This window comes from Astatotilapia calliptera, chromosome 10 (genome assembly GCF_900246225.1).
Source record: "Astatotilapia calliptera chromosome 10, fAstCal1.2, whole genome shotgun sequence".
Taxonomy (NCBI): Eukaryota; Metazoa; Chordata; class Actinopteri; order Cichliformes; family Cichlidae; genus Astatotilapia; species Astatotilapia calliptera.
Window position 1 is genome coordinate 9,886,079 of NC_039311.1, and position 15,306 is coordinate 9,901,384.

The 15,306-nt window shown below is 37.0% G+C and overlaps 1 protein-coding gene across 1 annotated transcript; it reads left to right on the forward strand.

The window, feature by feature from the left end:
- Positions 1-5,425: 5,425 nt before the first annotated feature.
- On the forward strand, positions 5,426-6,798 carry hrh2b (histamine receptor H2b). Its single transcript, XM_026183076.1, has 2 exons — positions 5,426-6,046; positions 6,315-6,798. Exons 1-2 carry the CDS (start codon positions 5,426-5,428, stop codon positions 6,789-6,791), a joined length of 1,098 nt encoding a protein of 365 aa, XP_026038861.1. The 3' UTR covers positions 6,792-6,798.
- Positions 6,799-15,306: the final 8,508 nt, after the last annotated feature.

The following is a 15,306-nucleotide window of genomic DNA, read 5'->3' on the forward strand; positions in this document are numbered from 1 at the left end:
TCTACTAAAACAGAGCAGGCAGTAGGGAGAGACAGAGCGCGCGAGAGAGAGAGCGAGAGCAAGAGAGAGAGAGGGATACGTTTACACAGCCAGGTCTGAGGAATCAGTACATCTATGTTCAAGGAAGAAGTGTTGGATCTGACAGGTGTTTACGACAAACCACGTGAGGTGAGGCAATAAACATTTCTCTTTTGTGGTTGTTGTTGTGATCTTATCTGAAATGAGACAGTGCTGAGATGAAGGCTCTCGCAAAAAGATAAACTTGATGTTTCTGTAGGACACGTGTGTGTGTGTTTATACCAAACGGATGTAGGGATTTGATTTATTTGATTTTTATTCCTATTCAGAGGATATTAGCTGGCATGTAGGCAGCTGGCAGTATATGTATAGGGCAACACAGAGATAAGCTGTGGCCAGGCATGCTTTTGCATGTCACATGTGAGTTTTAAATGTGGATTATCAAGTTAATGGGTTCTATTTTCTGATTTTGCTGACTTCATACTTCAGATTCAGATTTGGGTAAATGACAGTAGGGCTTGCTGATATTGCAGTAAACATGTAGGAGTTGTTCCGAATGAGCCACATGAAATTAAGTCTGTGTCTCTGAAAAGACATGAGCCGTGTCCCTAATGAAATCAGTTTACTCTAAACAAGTTGTAAACAAGTAGTAAAAAAGCAAAAAGCAGAGTTTCAGAAGACAAGGCAAGAACCCAGTGCCACTGGGCAAAAATTATGTAACCTCTTCTAGGATTTCACTTTGACAAATTCCCAAATGATTTACCAGACTGCTCTTCGTGGTTTCTTTTTTCAGTTGTTAAATTATTGAACTATAATGGTCCCTCCCCCTACTCGCTACATTCTTCTGCCATTCCAGCCAAGATCTTACTCCCTCTCATTGTTGATTTTTGGTACCTTCGTTAGTTCCATGATCAATTCAGGTTCTCTGACCACTGTGTGCACGATTGCTGCTGAACAGAAACATATTACCATTTCATTATTTTCAGTATTTAGTATTTATTTATTTATTTATTGTCATTGTCAAGAACAATGAAATTGCGTTTGGGGCTTCCATACAACCCCCAAAAAAAGAAGAAAATAATAAATACCCCTTAAAACCCAAGTGTACATATTTAACCCAGTGTGACTCCAATGCAATAAGACAATCCTTAGCAATAATAATGTTCGTAGAAATTCAGACAAAGACCTGAGAAACATGACAAAATACAACAATGCAACCCATTCAATATTATTGTACTGTGAGATATGATATCAGATATGATAGTTATCTATTTAAGAAAGAGGGGGGGGGGGGGCAGGAGGGGGAAGAGAATAAAGATATGATGCACCAATGCAGACCAGTTCATTGCTATTAAGAAGTTGGATATGGTTATTGTCCGTGAGAGGGGGGCAGAGAGTTCAGGAGCCTCACAGCCTGTGGATACAGGCTGTTGGCCAGTCTGGATGTTCATGAGATAGTCTGGAGTGCAGAATTGAAGAAAGAATTTTCATGTGGTAACTGTTAGTAAGCAATGTAGTATGATGAGCTAAAAGAGGCAGCATTACTTGTGGCATGTAGTTTGTAGTCATGCACAGAGTGTTAGCCTGACATCAATCTGCACATCCGTTTGTTATAAACACACGCACGTGTCCTACTGAAACATGGTGACCACAGATTATATCCAACTATTCACATTGCAGGGAACTATTGTAAGTATTACTTGGCAAGCTTATTTTTTTAATCTTTAGGCTTTTCTTCCTTTTATTAACCTCTTGCTAAGTGAAAGTTTGACAAATAAAAAATTGTTTGAAATTTTTATTTATTTATTTTTATTTTATTTGTTTGCAGATAAAATGTTGCATTTCACCGGTTCTCTCTGTGCGTTTGTAAGTCAACAAAAGTGCAAAAAAATGGAGACAAACATCAGTGATTTTTATTTGAATTTCTTTCCTATTAAATCCTCCCTGACTTTTTATGGCCTATACTCAGTAAAGCCTGGTTATTATGGCTGTAAATGACGGTAGCCAGATTACTAAACCTCTGTCTGTGCTGAACAAACATAGTCCCCATGGAAACAACACGTTTTTATCCCCGAGGGAAATCCATCGAGATGATCAAAAACATTAAAAGCTTCGATCCTCTGAATGGCCAAGTACAGGTGAAACAAAGGCTGCTTTAAATTCATTAACTTGAAGCATGAGAAGACAAATGGTAATGTCATGATTTGAAATAATGGCCTAGTTATGAGTTGATTATGATACAATTATATTATTATATTATTATAGGTAGTTCTTAACTTCACATACTTTACAGGAAAGAAGAAATAATTACATTGTAAGTCAATTTGATTCGTGATTAAATAATAGCGCCCAAATTTTGGAGGAAAGGAGATACAAATTATACCGTAAGTAATTTTAAGTACTGCATAAATATTTTTAAGTACTGCCTAATTTGTTTGTAATTGTGCGAAGAATAAACCACCTTACATCTTAAGAAAACTGTCATTTTTGATAAACTGCACCTTACCTAACTTTCAGGTATTTACTGTAAAAGGAAAGGAGACACTCATTTCCTGTACACTCTTCTTATGTTATGTTATGCTTGAACAGTATTTGTGTGGAAGAAAAAAATTTAATTTAGAATTTTGCTCCATCATTATGAGATCTCCAAAGTCTGCAAATGCTGAGACTTATCACATTTACACTGGTAAATTTAAAAGAAAATCAAATCACGGAATATCCATTATGCACATCATCATATGGAGGAACATTTAGGTGAGGGGTGTTGGCATTTTGTGTGCTTTTTTTTTAGAAGGAACACTGTTAGCAGAACAGTATGTGTAGGGATTTTTTTTTTAAAAAAGCATTTTGAAGAGTATTGTTCACAACTGTTGCCTGTGAAGCCAGAAATATGGATCTGACTTTCTTTAATTAATTAATTAAATTACATGAATCTATTTTATTCAATAGGGATTATGCTTTTTAGATAATTTGCAGAAAATTAAAGTGAAATGACAAAAAACAGTCAACTATACATACGTTATAATGATTAAAAAATGTTTAAAAATTGTTAAATTAGAATCTAATTAATTAATTTTTAAAAACTGTGATTTATTTTACACCAAACTTTGATGTTTACTGTGAAAAATTCTATTTGGCTAATTTAATTTGATTTGAGCGATTTGGTTTCATTTAGAAGTGTGTACCTAATGAACCTTTCTGAAAAATGCCGACTGTCAAAATTTTGATCTACAATGTTTTAGAGATGCCATTCACTATAGGCTATAATAGGCTATGGCTGTATCTAGAAATAATAACTTTCTTCCTGAAAATATAATTAAAAAAAATAATTGAAAAACTTAATTAGCTCTACCTACATTTACACCTGATTAGTCTGTGTACCTAGCATGTTCCTGAGACAAAACCTCGTGACTAAATTAATCACATATCCTCTCTTCCAAAAATAGGATCTTTGAACACGGTTGTCAAAAGAACAATAATTATTCTGTTATCATTACTTATCATTCTATTATTGTTGGAACACAGCCATAATTTCCTCCACCCCAATATAAACACCATAACGCGATATCTGTTCTTATTATTTTTGCATGTTTGCTGTCGCAGCATGAATTACATTCTGTTGTGAAACCCCTGAAGAGGATCTGGATCGGTGCCACAAAACAAAATTACCACAACTGTAATCTAAACATGAATGAACAGTTTGTCTTGGTAAACATGTCATAAAGTTGAGGCTCTGGTATCTTACATTCTGTTTAAACCATGCTCACTAAATATTGCATGTGTCTCTGATGTTTGTCTAAGGCCAAAAAACAAAAAAAACAAAAACACTAGCGATGAAACAGTCTATGATTGTAGCTATTTTCATGTGTCTAATTTCTATTTTGAATTAATTTAAAAAATGATGCATGGACAACACATGAAGCATGACAACATACATTATACAGATGTGATCAAATTAAATTAACTCTTACAGGAAATTGGTTTATGTTGCTTATTATTAAACTATGAGTTGCATCCATCAGCACTGGCTCAAGGCAGGGCAGCTGTCAAACACGCCAAAGAAAAACAGCGCGAGTCTGTTCATTTAGGGTTTTTATATTTTCATACTGTAAAATTTGATGTAAGTCGGGATTTTTTTGTCTTTTAAAAGTCCTCCCATGCTTAAAGAGCTTTAATGTTTATGTCTTCTTATACCATTAGACTTATACTATTGTCTTTTATGACTGTTTTAATATCTTGTTATGCATTACGCTGATGGTTGTGCATAATATAGTGTAGCTAGTAAAAATTTGCATCTAGGGACAGTTTTTTTTATTTCTATTTGTTGTATATTTTACAGCAGATCTGGCAGTTATGGATAGTGTAACATGGGGAAATGTCAGTGTGGGTGTCATTACTTGGGTGCATTTCTGTCTATAGAGGACTCCTCAACTGGATGTATTTGTTTATTTAACAATATAAGGCACAATGCAAGGGTTGTATACATTTCTCTGGTCTAAGTTCTATGAGTCACGGTAAATTCAACATGATTTTGTGAAAGAAAATGGAAAATGTTATTGTGGAATGCTTTAATATGTGTTGAAAAAATATGTAACTTTACTTAGCAGTGTTACAGATTCCCTGGGAGGTCAAATCCAAAGTCAGAGTAGAGATCAATTTTCTCATTTCTGATTTCAACTGAGAACATTTGGTCTTAGAACTGCATTAGTAGCATAAAAAATCAAAAACCAAATCTTTTATGAAGATTTATTTTTTATTGGATAGTGGAGGAATGAAGATGAGACAAGAAAGTAGGAAGAGCACGCAGAGAAAGACATGCAGAAAAGGTCCAGAGCTCATGCTGCATTCAGTGTGTAGCATATGATCGCCTGTCAGTATTGTAGTCCACTGTCTTATATTGAATTATTTATATTTTTATGGAAACCTTATTACTTAAAAAACAAATTGAAGTGACACTATTTTATATCTACATATACACACCTAATGTCAGGATTTGTATGCAGCCCTGTGCATAGTTTGCTTATTTGTCATTTTCTCAGTGACCATCTGTGGTATATTGACCTTTAACAGCGTTGGACTTGGACTTTTTCATTAAATGACAGAGGGATAAACATGTTTCCTTTTTATAGCTTTTTAAGTAACCCCATTGTTTTTGTTTTTCATCAGGGTCATGTTTACTTCAGAGGCTGTGGCAATGTGAAACAAGAGAAGACTATGAAGGGCTTTCCATACAGAGATAAACCTTTAAACCAGACTGCTTCTATGCACATAGATACCATGGAAAAGACAGTCTGAGGGACCTGACAACAGCTGAGAAACTTTGGAGATAAGCAGATGAGGCATTTTCAATATTTACTACTGAGGTACTGGCAGTAGCACTGTTCCAGTGCCAGAGAAGGAGTGCATCATGATCGCCACAGCACTGCGCTGGCTCATCCTGGTGTTTTTCATCATTCTAACCATTGGTGGTAACGTGCTAGTGTGTTTGGCTGTAGGAATGAGCCGTCGACTATGGAGAATTGCTAACTGCTTCGTGGTTTCGCTGGCAGTGACAGATCTCCTCCTTGGCCTACTGGTGCTTCCCTTGTCCGCCACTGTGGAGCTGCGCAGCGGGGAATGGCCGTTTGGAGAAGCCCTGTGCAACATCTACATTTCATTAGACGTCATGCTGTGCACGGCCTCCATCCTGACCCTCCTAGCAATCAGTGTGGACCGATACCTTGCTATTTCAGCACCCCTTAGCCACTCCCGGAGAGTTACACCTCTAAGGGTGACATTGGCTATCATCACCATCTGGGCTATGTCACTAGCTGTGTCCGTTCTGCCTATCCACTTGGGGTGGAACACAGCGGACTACAGGGTTCAAAACTTAGCCTGGGGCATGGGGGATGATGAAAAAGAGGGCTACTACTGTCAGTTTGGATGGAATAACAACTATGTTCTTCTTTATGCCTTTGGCTCATTTTACCTGCCTCTGATGGTTATGTGTGGAATGTATCTTTGCATATTCAGGATGGCACGAGAACAGGTCAGTGTTTATTATGATTTTGTCAAAGGTCATTACTTCAAGGCTTACATTTCTTTTTGAAGATGTCTGGCCAACTGCTATAGAAATACATATATGAATAAAGATATTTTTTTGTTTTTTCAGTGGACATTTAAATGGGATTTATTTAAATTCATATTGTCTTGTAATTGTAAATCCTTGACTATCAAATCAGTGACTTGGTTAAGTCCCAAGATCTCATTATCTTTGTCCCCTGGCTCTCTGTCCTTCTCTTAACCAATCTTTTCAGGCTAGGCGAATTCGTGCTACCCTGCCATCATTTGCACGTACAGCAACTGCAGTAATAGCCCGAGAGCACAAAGCTACAGTGACCCTGGCTGCAGTACTTGGGGCTTTTGTCATCTGTTGGTTCCCTTACTTCACCTACTTCACCTGGATTGGAATGAAGGAAAAGACAAACCCGCCTAATACACTTCACTCCGTAGTCCTGTGGTTGGGTTATTTTAACTCTACCCTTAATCCAATACTTTATCCAGCCTTTAACAGGGATTTCCACAGAGCCTACAGAGAGCTGCTTCACTGCAAAAGACTATATCGGAGAAAACTGCACCTTAACGGTGTATCGGTAAATAAGCGATTGACCTTTACCAATGGAAAAAGACTTTCTCAACAGTGTGAGGGACAGATAGACATACAAGAAAAAGACACAGAGGAGAAGATCCTCACGCTACAAATGGGAAATAGTATTCCTGATGAGCCAAGATGAAATGCTATGGATGTTGTCTCCCCAATAGAATCTAGAGTTCCAGCAAAATATTGCTTACTATTACTCACTCAAAGTAAAAGATTACCCAATGGTTTACACTGTCACTCATTTCTAGATGATAGATAGTGCCAAAGTTTATGCAATCCCAGGCACAGTACAATAAATGTTATATAAAAGTTTTATTAATGATTAATAACACTGTTATTGGAAAATAACATAAATCTTTACATGTTTATTTTAAGTTGCACATTTTTCTTTGGTTATAATAGTGTTGGACTAAGACAGAAGTTTGAACTGCATGTTTTTAACTGCTGTCTTCAGTGTAGCGAAGTTGATCTGAGTCGAATAAATAGATGACTCAGTAAGCTTCCCAGAAAGCTGCATGGAGACATGTGTAGTTAAAAGTTTGCAAATTGTTTATTTTTAAACCCTCCAGCCCTGCTATTCAAAGTAAATAAGTGACCAGCAAGTTCATTTGATATGTGCAATATGTGTATGAACCCAAATAGGACAAACAGAAGGACTTCCTGGACACTTTTACAGATTAACTGCAGTTGAACAAGATATACTTTTTAAAGAAAAATATGAGTTAAGCTATGATAACGACCAGCTCTTTTCTTTTATCTTAATGGACATGAGCTACATCATTATAGCTATGCTGCCTTTATGTATTATAAATACATCAACAGATGAGATCACTTATCTGCCATTATAGACAGAAGTGAAACTTATGCACAGTGGTGATATAGACTACTGTAAAAATCAAATCTACGTAAATCTAAGCAAAATGTATGATTTCTGCTTACATTTTTAATTTATAATGAAATTAGCACAGCAAGAGATTAATGCATTCAGTGTATTTATGAAGCATTCTCATTTCATGTTATATTTGTTATTTTTATTCCATAAAAGTATTTTTATTAATTACCTCCTAACTCTACCAAATCAAACATTACTCAAAAGTAAACTGTGGCATGAATGTTGTGAATATTTTACAGACAGTGTGCTATATACTGAATAATGCTCTAACATGGTTTTATTTGTGTCTTTGAATGTATGAAGAAGATTGTCAGTGGGAACTTAATTCAACAAAACTCATTAACAAGGCAAGCTGGACCTTACTGCACCAAGCACAGCTCAGAGTGAGTGTTGCATGTACAGCTTCCTGCACGTAGGTGCTGTGGGAGGTTTCATTGGCATTTCAGAAGGACAAATGTTCTTCCTGCAGGAGAAACATAAACAGAGAGTCATGAACATTTAATAAATGGGCTTTCTTTCCTGGACATTACATCTGTTTCTATGCATTATATTAAACTGTTTATTTATTACTGCAACTGCAGAATGTGCAGCTTTCTCTTTGTCTTTTCAAAATCTGAAGTGAGTGAAGTGAGAGATATGCTCTTGTGAATGTTGATTATAATCAATATTTGTTTGCTTTGTGTGTTTAATTGGAAAAAAAATGATAGCTGAAAACATCATTCATCAGAAAATTAATGAACTGATCCTTATTTTTTAAGCTCTGATATGTATCTGTATGTATAATGTATATTGCATTGCTTAAAAAATACATATTATAAGTAAGTACAAATAACTTATGCAAACAACAGGTTCCATTCTTTAACAGGATATACAAATCTAACTTAGTCTGGGTTGTCTGTGCTGCAGATTAACTAAACCAGACTGAATATAAAGGTCAGAAAGACAATCAAGATACAAGAGTGCTTTCTGTAGTCATCGGCATACATGATGGGACCAAAATGTAATTTTTCATTGTGATTAAGCTGATGAAAAAGCCGATGCGTCATCATGGCCTTTATGAAAACGCATCGTTGGCTCAGAAGTGCTCTAATCCAAAATTTTTACTTGCCTCACTATTTATTTAAGGCCTGATACATTTGAAACCTTTTATAGTCTCAGATGTGCAGTCCTTTATCTCTGTTTACCTGTGTATCGTCAGTTCCAGCATTACACCTCTAGGGCCGAGGATAAATAAAATTAAATGTCCAAAGAGCAGCACTTTTATCTAACTGTCAATAGCTGGATTATTATAGCTTTGGAGTGTGTCTCTGTGCGAACGGTTATTTGTCCACGTTTATGTAACACCGCACATACATGTCACATCACATACGCGTAACAGCAGGTCTGCTGTTGAGGATTGCCATTTCAGCATCAGTTATCTTTGTAAATAAAATTCTCTTTTACCAGTGTTTAAGATGAACCGCTGGGTTAAGGGCACACAGTAAAAAAAATTTAAAAAAAAAGAAAAGAAAAGAAAAGAAAAGAAAGAAAAAAATGTGTGTCATGTCAGTTTCACTTTGGCACAAAATGTTAAATCTCATTTGTCTGAAACTATGCAAAAACCATCATATGAAACTATGAAATTCTTTAATAAGATTGAGTTGTTGTTAATTGCAGTTATTTTTTTGGTAATGATCTTTCAAAACAAAAGTCTATAACTAAAGTAAACAATTTAATATGCTGTGATTCTGGCTTGAAGTGGAAACTTGAGTTAACTGTTAGTTTTAGTTTTAGATTTCTTCCTGTTGAAAGTGAGTTTTTCCCTACTGCTTGCTCACAGGGGATGATCTTATTGTTGGGAATTTATTCTCTGTAATACTGTAGGGCATTTACCTTACAGAATAAAGCACCTTGAGGTGACTGCTATTGTGATTTGGAGCTACACAAACTTGAATTTAGCCAAATTCAAAAAAAAAACAAAGCAAGATGTAGTTTTTTGAACCCATCATTTACAGAGGTGGAACCATGTGTCAAAAATGACACAACACAAGCTTCTGAATGACCTGATATTACATTACATTGCCAAAGGATCAGTCTCTAATTAATCCACTATAGGATTAGTTGGGCCAAAATAATCCTATATAGTGGATTAATTCTTTTCATAGGAGTATATTTCATAGCTTCACCCTGAGTGGCTGAGCAGGCATGAGAATAGTTTTCAGAGATGATTCACCAAGATCAACTGGTTTTTTTTTTGTTTGTTTGTTTGTGTTTTCTTCTAGATGCCCATATATCAGTGAAAATGTCAGTGAACAAACCATATATTTCCAGCAGGTGGCAGTGTTAGCCAGCTTTCTCTCTGATGACTTGTTTAACATCTGAAGCGTATTTGCTTTTCAAGGCCTTAGTCTTTCTCCATGTGGCACAAAGCAAACATGCAGAAATCAACAATTATGGATTATTAAAATAACAGTAAATCAAGGTACAGTCTGCTGATTGTGGTTATATCTCTGCAATAACTAATATCAACATATTAAAAAGAGCGCTCTGACAGCATAATGCATTGGACGAGGAACAGCAGTCAGAGGCAGAGTTTAGCAGGTCTTTAGGATTCATTAGAGACCACTCGAGTCATTAAGATCAGAACCCTTCTGGAATGTACCCAATGTGCAGCTTTGGGATTAGAAAGAGACAAAGTGAGTTTTTTTTATTATTATGATTATTATTATTTAATTAAGATCCGAATTGACTCTCCTTAGGTCAAAGATAAGAAAAGAGAACTAATAGAAATGATATCAGCTCATAAATACAGTTTTTTGTTTTGTTTTGTTTTTATGTGAGTCTAAAAATTCAAAAGCGTTCTTTAATTTTCACATAGTCTGTGCCCAGTCGCTGCCATTTGTTCATTTATTTGGTATCTATCTGTTTATTGTCTTGGGATTGTGATAAGAGCATTTAAATATCCTCATGCATTATGCAACGGAGTAGGAGGAGAAGGTGGGTGGTGAGGTGAAGAAAAAAATAACTTAAAATAAGATTCCTTTTCTGGTTTCAGTGCCATCATGAAAGTCTGCATACGCTTGCTAATACTGCCTTTGCATGTGATTGGAGGCTGTTGGCTGGTGTTTGTTAAGTCGCACGTCCTAATTGTCCCCAGTAGACCCAAACAGGACAGCAGCTGCCATGGATAATTAAACAAATTTCTTCCGCAGGCTGCACTGGGAGTTGACGGAGGTTTTACAATTGTTTTAGAATTAACACATAAAAGTGAAAGAACTGCTCTACGCTATACGCTTCCGATAACAACCGCACTCTGCGTCTGGAGCCTAATCTGGAGCTATTTTGCGTTTGCACTGAAAAGGTTGTAACACGTGTTTGTGCTGTGCCTTCCTCTCTGATGCAGTACAGGCTTTCTTTGTGGAGTCAGCACTTCTGTTCTACCTACATTAGTGTCAGCTGCAGCAGAGGAAGTGCACAGATTTGCAGCTCTGTGGGAGAGCCGGAATAACTGTAGAACTTTACAGGTTTTGCTTTTAGGTTTAGAAGTACTGAAAATGGGATAAAGGCATGTTATTAATAAAGTTGTGTTTTCTTACGCTATATCAACATTCTTTTCTTACTGTAGCAGCTTACACAAGATCGTCTTTCTTTATGTTTCTGTCTGGTTTCTGACGGACTTGTGCGTTGACAGAGCAAAAAATAAATAAATAAATAAATTTTTCTATGTATACTCCATTTGCCATCGTGGGTCTGTGTGTATTTTTGTATGCCGGTCTAGCTTTTGGCTCTGCTTCTTATCTCAGCTCCATGGCTTCCCACTGTTCTTGTCACTTCGCATCGTTCCATGCGCAGATGACTGCTAAGCTAAACTCCTGTAGAGATCCAGGAGCTGGTTTGTCTGAGCATGCTCAGTGCGGGGGCTTGGAAGACTTAACATCTGAGTGTGGGAGGCAGCACACTGCTGCTGCAGGGGTCAGCTGTGCGGATGCCTGCACCCAACAGCAGTTGTTTTCATACTGACAGCACTGAACAGATAACCCCGAGGAAATGGCAAAAAATCTGTAGCTTCCCTCGCCAGGATCATCAGAATGAGTGCAGGAAAGAGCACCGGGGGTTCGACTTTCAAGCAATTTGATTCAAAATATGCACTATTTGAAAAAGCCTTCTTTGTGCTTGAGGAATGTGCTTCACTATGGCAACAATATTTTCTGCCAATATGTGACAAAGTATTTCATCAGTTCATTTATTCAGATTCATACATCACCATGGATACTATGACCAAACCAGTTCTTCTCTCTTCAACTTCCTTTGGCTTCTTTTTAGTGATCTTTGTAGAATATTGCTGCCAACATTTTTTTATGACTAATGTCACTTTTGCCTGGTACACAATGATAGATCAAATAATTGGTTTGGGTTATGACGTTGATGAAGGGCTGTACTAATAACTATGCCACAGAGCACACTCTCTAGAAGTGGTGCAGAAATTAGACCAGTGAATTATCCAAGTTCTATGTGTGTTGACATTGCCATGGCTACTAATGGTCTCTGCGGGGCAGACATGATTACAATGAGTATGTGGATGAAGCAGCAGACGAGAATGCCAATGGGTGACTTTCTGGATTCGCAAGGTGCTTTGCAGCTTTGTTGGAAAGCACATCTAATGATAAAGCAACCTGTAAAGAAATCTCATAACAGAAATTCGTGAACTTAACATATCTTTTATTTCTTGCTGGCTTCATAGACTGTATATAAGACATGGAAATAGCCACCATGACATAAGCCACTGTGTTGACTGAACTCTGATGATTAATGAAGATGAGGGCTGTTTCCCTATAGACTCCCATACAATCAGAAGTGTTTCTGCAACCAGCTGAGTTGTCCCTGTCTACCCATTAAAAAGAATGGCAGGTTTAAAGCACTTTTACGCTGACTTCTCTTTTCAGCTTGTAAATTACTGCAATTTTGTTGCTACTGTGTCTGACAGCTAGCTTGAGTGCCATCCATTAAATACTCCATATCCTTTCTGTAATTTTCACAGAAGTGTCCATGAAACAAAGGCTGGAACTTGTGGAGGAGCAGTTGTTGTTTGCACATACAGATAAGGCTGCAGTCTGAATGACTGAAGGGAAAGAAGCAGGTTTCTGAAACAGTTACAATCTCCAGACGGCACAAAACATGGTAGAAAGGAAAGTTGCAAGTCACCCTGTGATTTAACTGATGAGTTGTCTCTTGCTAATCATAAATCTGAAGACACTGAAGAAGAGCTGAAGTGTACCATAAGCAGCTTTTAATAACTCCTTTAGAACTAAAGCAAGAAAAGCGTACACAGAAATAATGGGGAGGATACATCAAATCTTAGATGCTGGATTAGCATTTTCACCACTTCCATCTTGGACCAGCAGTGTGTGAAACTTTTTCTCATTCCTGAAGACTTGTCAACCTCAAGTTGCTAGCCAATGGCCATGGATAATCCTCCATTGTGAAAGATAGTATAACCAAGAATTAATAAATCTGACATTTTTTAATAAATGTGACATTTTTGGGTCACCTTAATCCAGTGGTTCCCAAACTTTTTTTGCTGGGCCCCCCTTTATTTTACATGAAAAATGCCCCCCCCCCCCCCCCCCCCCCCCCCGCGTGCACACACACACGCACTTACACATCCTCCAACCACACACACCCATATTCTGCTCCATTGCGGTTTATTTCACACCTCAAACATTTAGTAAACAATTAAGCAAATACAAGTAATCTGCAGGTAGTAATAAAATAAACTACTAACTCTTTTACGCTACGTCCACACCTACAGGGGTATTTTTGAAAACGCAGCTGTTTCGTCACCGAAAACGGAGATTTTTTAAAACTCCTTTTTTGCTTTTATGTGTGGACGAGGAATACAGAGTTCGTCACGCAACGTCAAAGGTGTGTGCCTTTTGTTATTGTTTACATGAGATAGATTGCAGAATGGCAGATAGAGACGAAATACTGTTAATCTGACTGTCTTCAGGTTTTACATGCAGTTACTGTCCCTCCATTTACAAAGGCAGAGGCCTCACAGTGTGATTATTTTACGTGTAGTTGTTTTTTTCCTGTGTAATAATATTCAACATTGCTATCAATACATTTTTCAAAAAATGCCTCTCTGTGCAAAATGGGTTTAAAAACATAAACAACTGTAGGATACTGTTTGTCCGTGATTTGAACCGAGGGAACAAATCGTGGCAGGATCAGCCTGATGTTATTTGTATCCCACTGTAACTTTACTGTATAAAGAGCTAACATCTCCAGGAGTAGTTAGTCATTACAACAAGTGTTTGTGAACTAAAAATCAAGAATGTGGGATACTGTTTGTCCATGATTTGAAGAGCCCAGCGGTGCTCCTGACGAAGGGAAAACCAATTCTGCAGGGGAGACCTACCTTTGCACTTGTGCAGGTGAAACCAAAGGGAAGATATGCTTCACCATATTTTCTAGTCTTTGGCTTAGAATGAAGTTGGTTTGGAAACATATTCAGCTATGCTTCATCTCCTGCTTTGCGTTTCTGTGGGCGCCCAGTGCTAGCAGTGTCCAAGCATTTTGTTGTTTTCCTGTTATGTGTGTTCTTGTTATAATAACGCATTATGATACTGCAAAAAGTGCCTTTTCATATTTTCTAATTGAATTTTGATTGCCGATATCCTCCACATATTCTTTTTGGCAATGTGGCCAGCTCTGTGCTTCTATTTTTACCATGCCACTCTTTGAGTAAAGTGCACCTCCCATGGGATCAAAGCAGAATTGTGCGAACAACCACCTCAAGTCACGAAAGCTATGGTCTTACTTAAGCTTCCTTTATTTTATTTATTTATTTATTTTCTTTATTGTACGAATCTATTGATGATGACATTTAGGATGAAGATAGTATCAGACAGAGACTCACAACAATATTCCACTGACCTTGGAAGATAAATAGAATCTGTAAACATTAAATAAAGACGAGACAGGATGGGGGGGGAGAAACACAGACAGAGGAAGTACTGCGTCATGCTCTCCCTGAGCATTTCCCCAGGTCACTGGAGTGAGAAACATAAAGCTCTGTCTCCAAAAGCAAACTCCCAGGCTTACATAACCTGTTTTGGAGTCATTTGGAGATAGAGTAGACTACTGTGTGTTGCTTGCTTGAAAGTGAATTTGGCACAGAGCGTGGTTCTGTCTCAGCAAGGATTTAGTCTCATTTCTGATAGAAGTTTGATTAAGAAAGTGACAAAAATGTGCATGCAGTCTGTGCATGTTACTCTCCATATTGGTTAATGATGAACACGATGAAGGTGATCAGGTAATAGTGTTCTGGTATAGCTGCTGTTTCATTATGCATTTTAATGTCATTTCCTAATTTAGTTTTATTCCATTTGTTTCATGTGGTTGCATGGTATTTAATTGAATACATTCTGGGAAACCTTATACCACACGAATGCACAGTATCATCTTCTCATCTTCCTACCTGTTTACACCAAAAAATAATCTTTAATGGGTACGACAAGGTTTATGATAATAATAATATTTAAACACTTTATTATGCTAAATAAAAAACATCACTTTTTTAATAATTCAAAAATCTCAATGCAAATAACTGAATTAAATAAATCAGCTGTTTGCAAGGTCAAAATAATAGTATTTCACATACAATTAAAATTCCAGGCTTAAGTCTTGGCTTCATGAAGCACACGTGTGCTTTAAAACACATTCCTGATGTTTTATTAGGAAAAGGTTACATTTTAATACACTGAGTGTAACTGCA

What these genes read in the sequence shown, in the direction of transcription:
- hrh2b (XM_026183076.1), top strand. Translation starts at nt 5,426, where the DNA reads ATGATCGCCACAGCACTGCGCTGGCTCATCCTGGTGTTTTTCATCATT. An exon ending in TCAGGATGGCACGAGAACAG is followed by an intron (nt 6,047 to 6,314) that starts GTCAGTGTTTAT and finishes CAATCTTTTCAG; the next exon opens with GCTAGGCGAATTCGTGCTAC.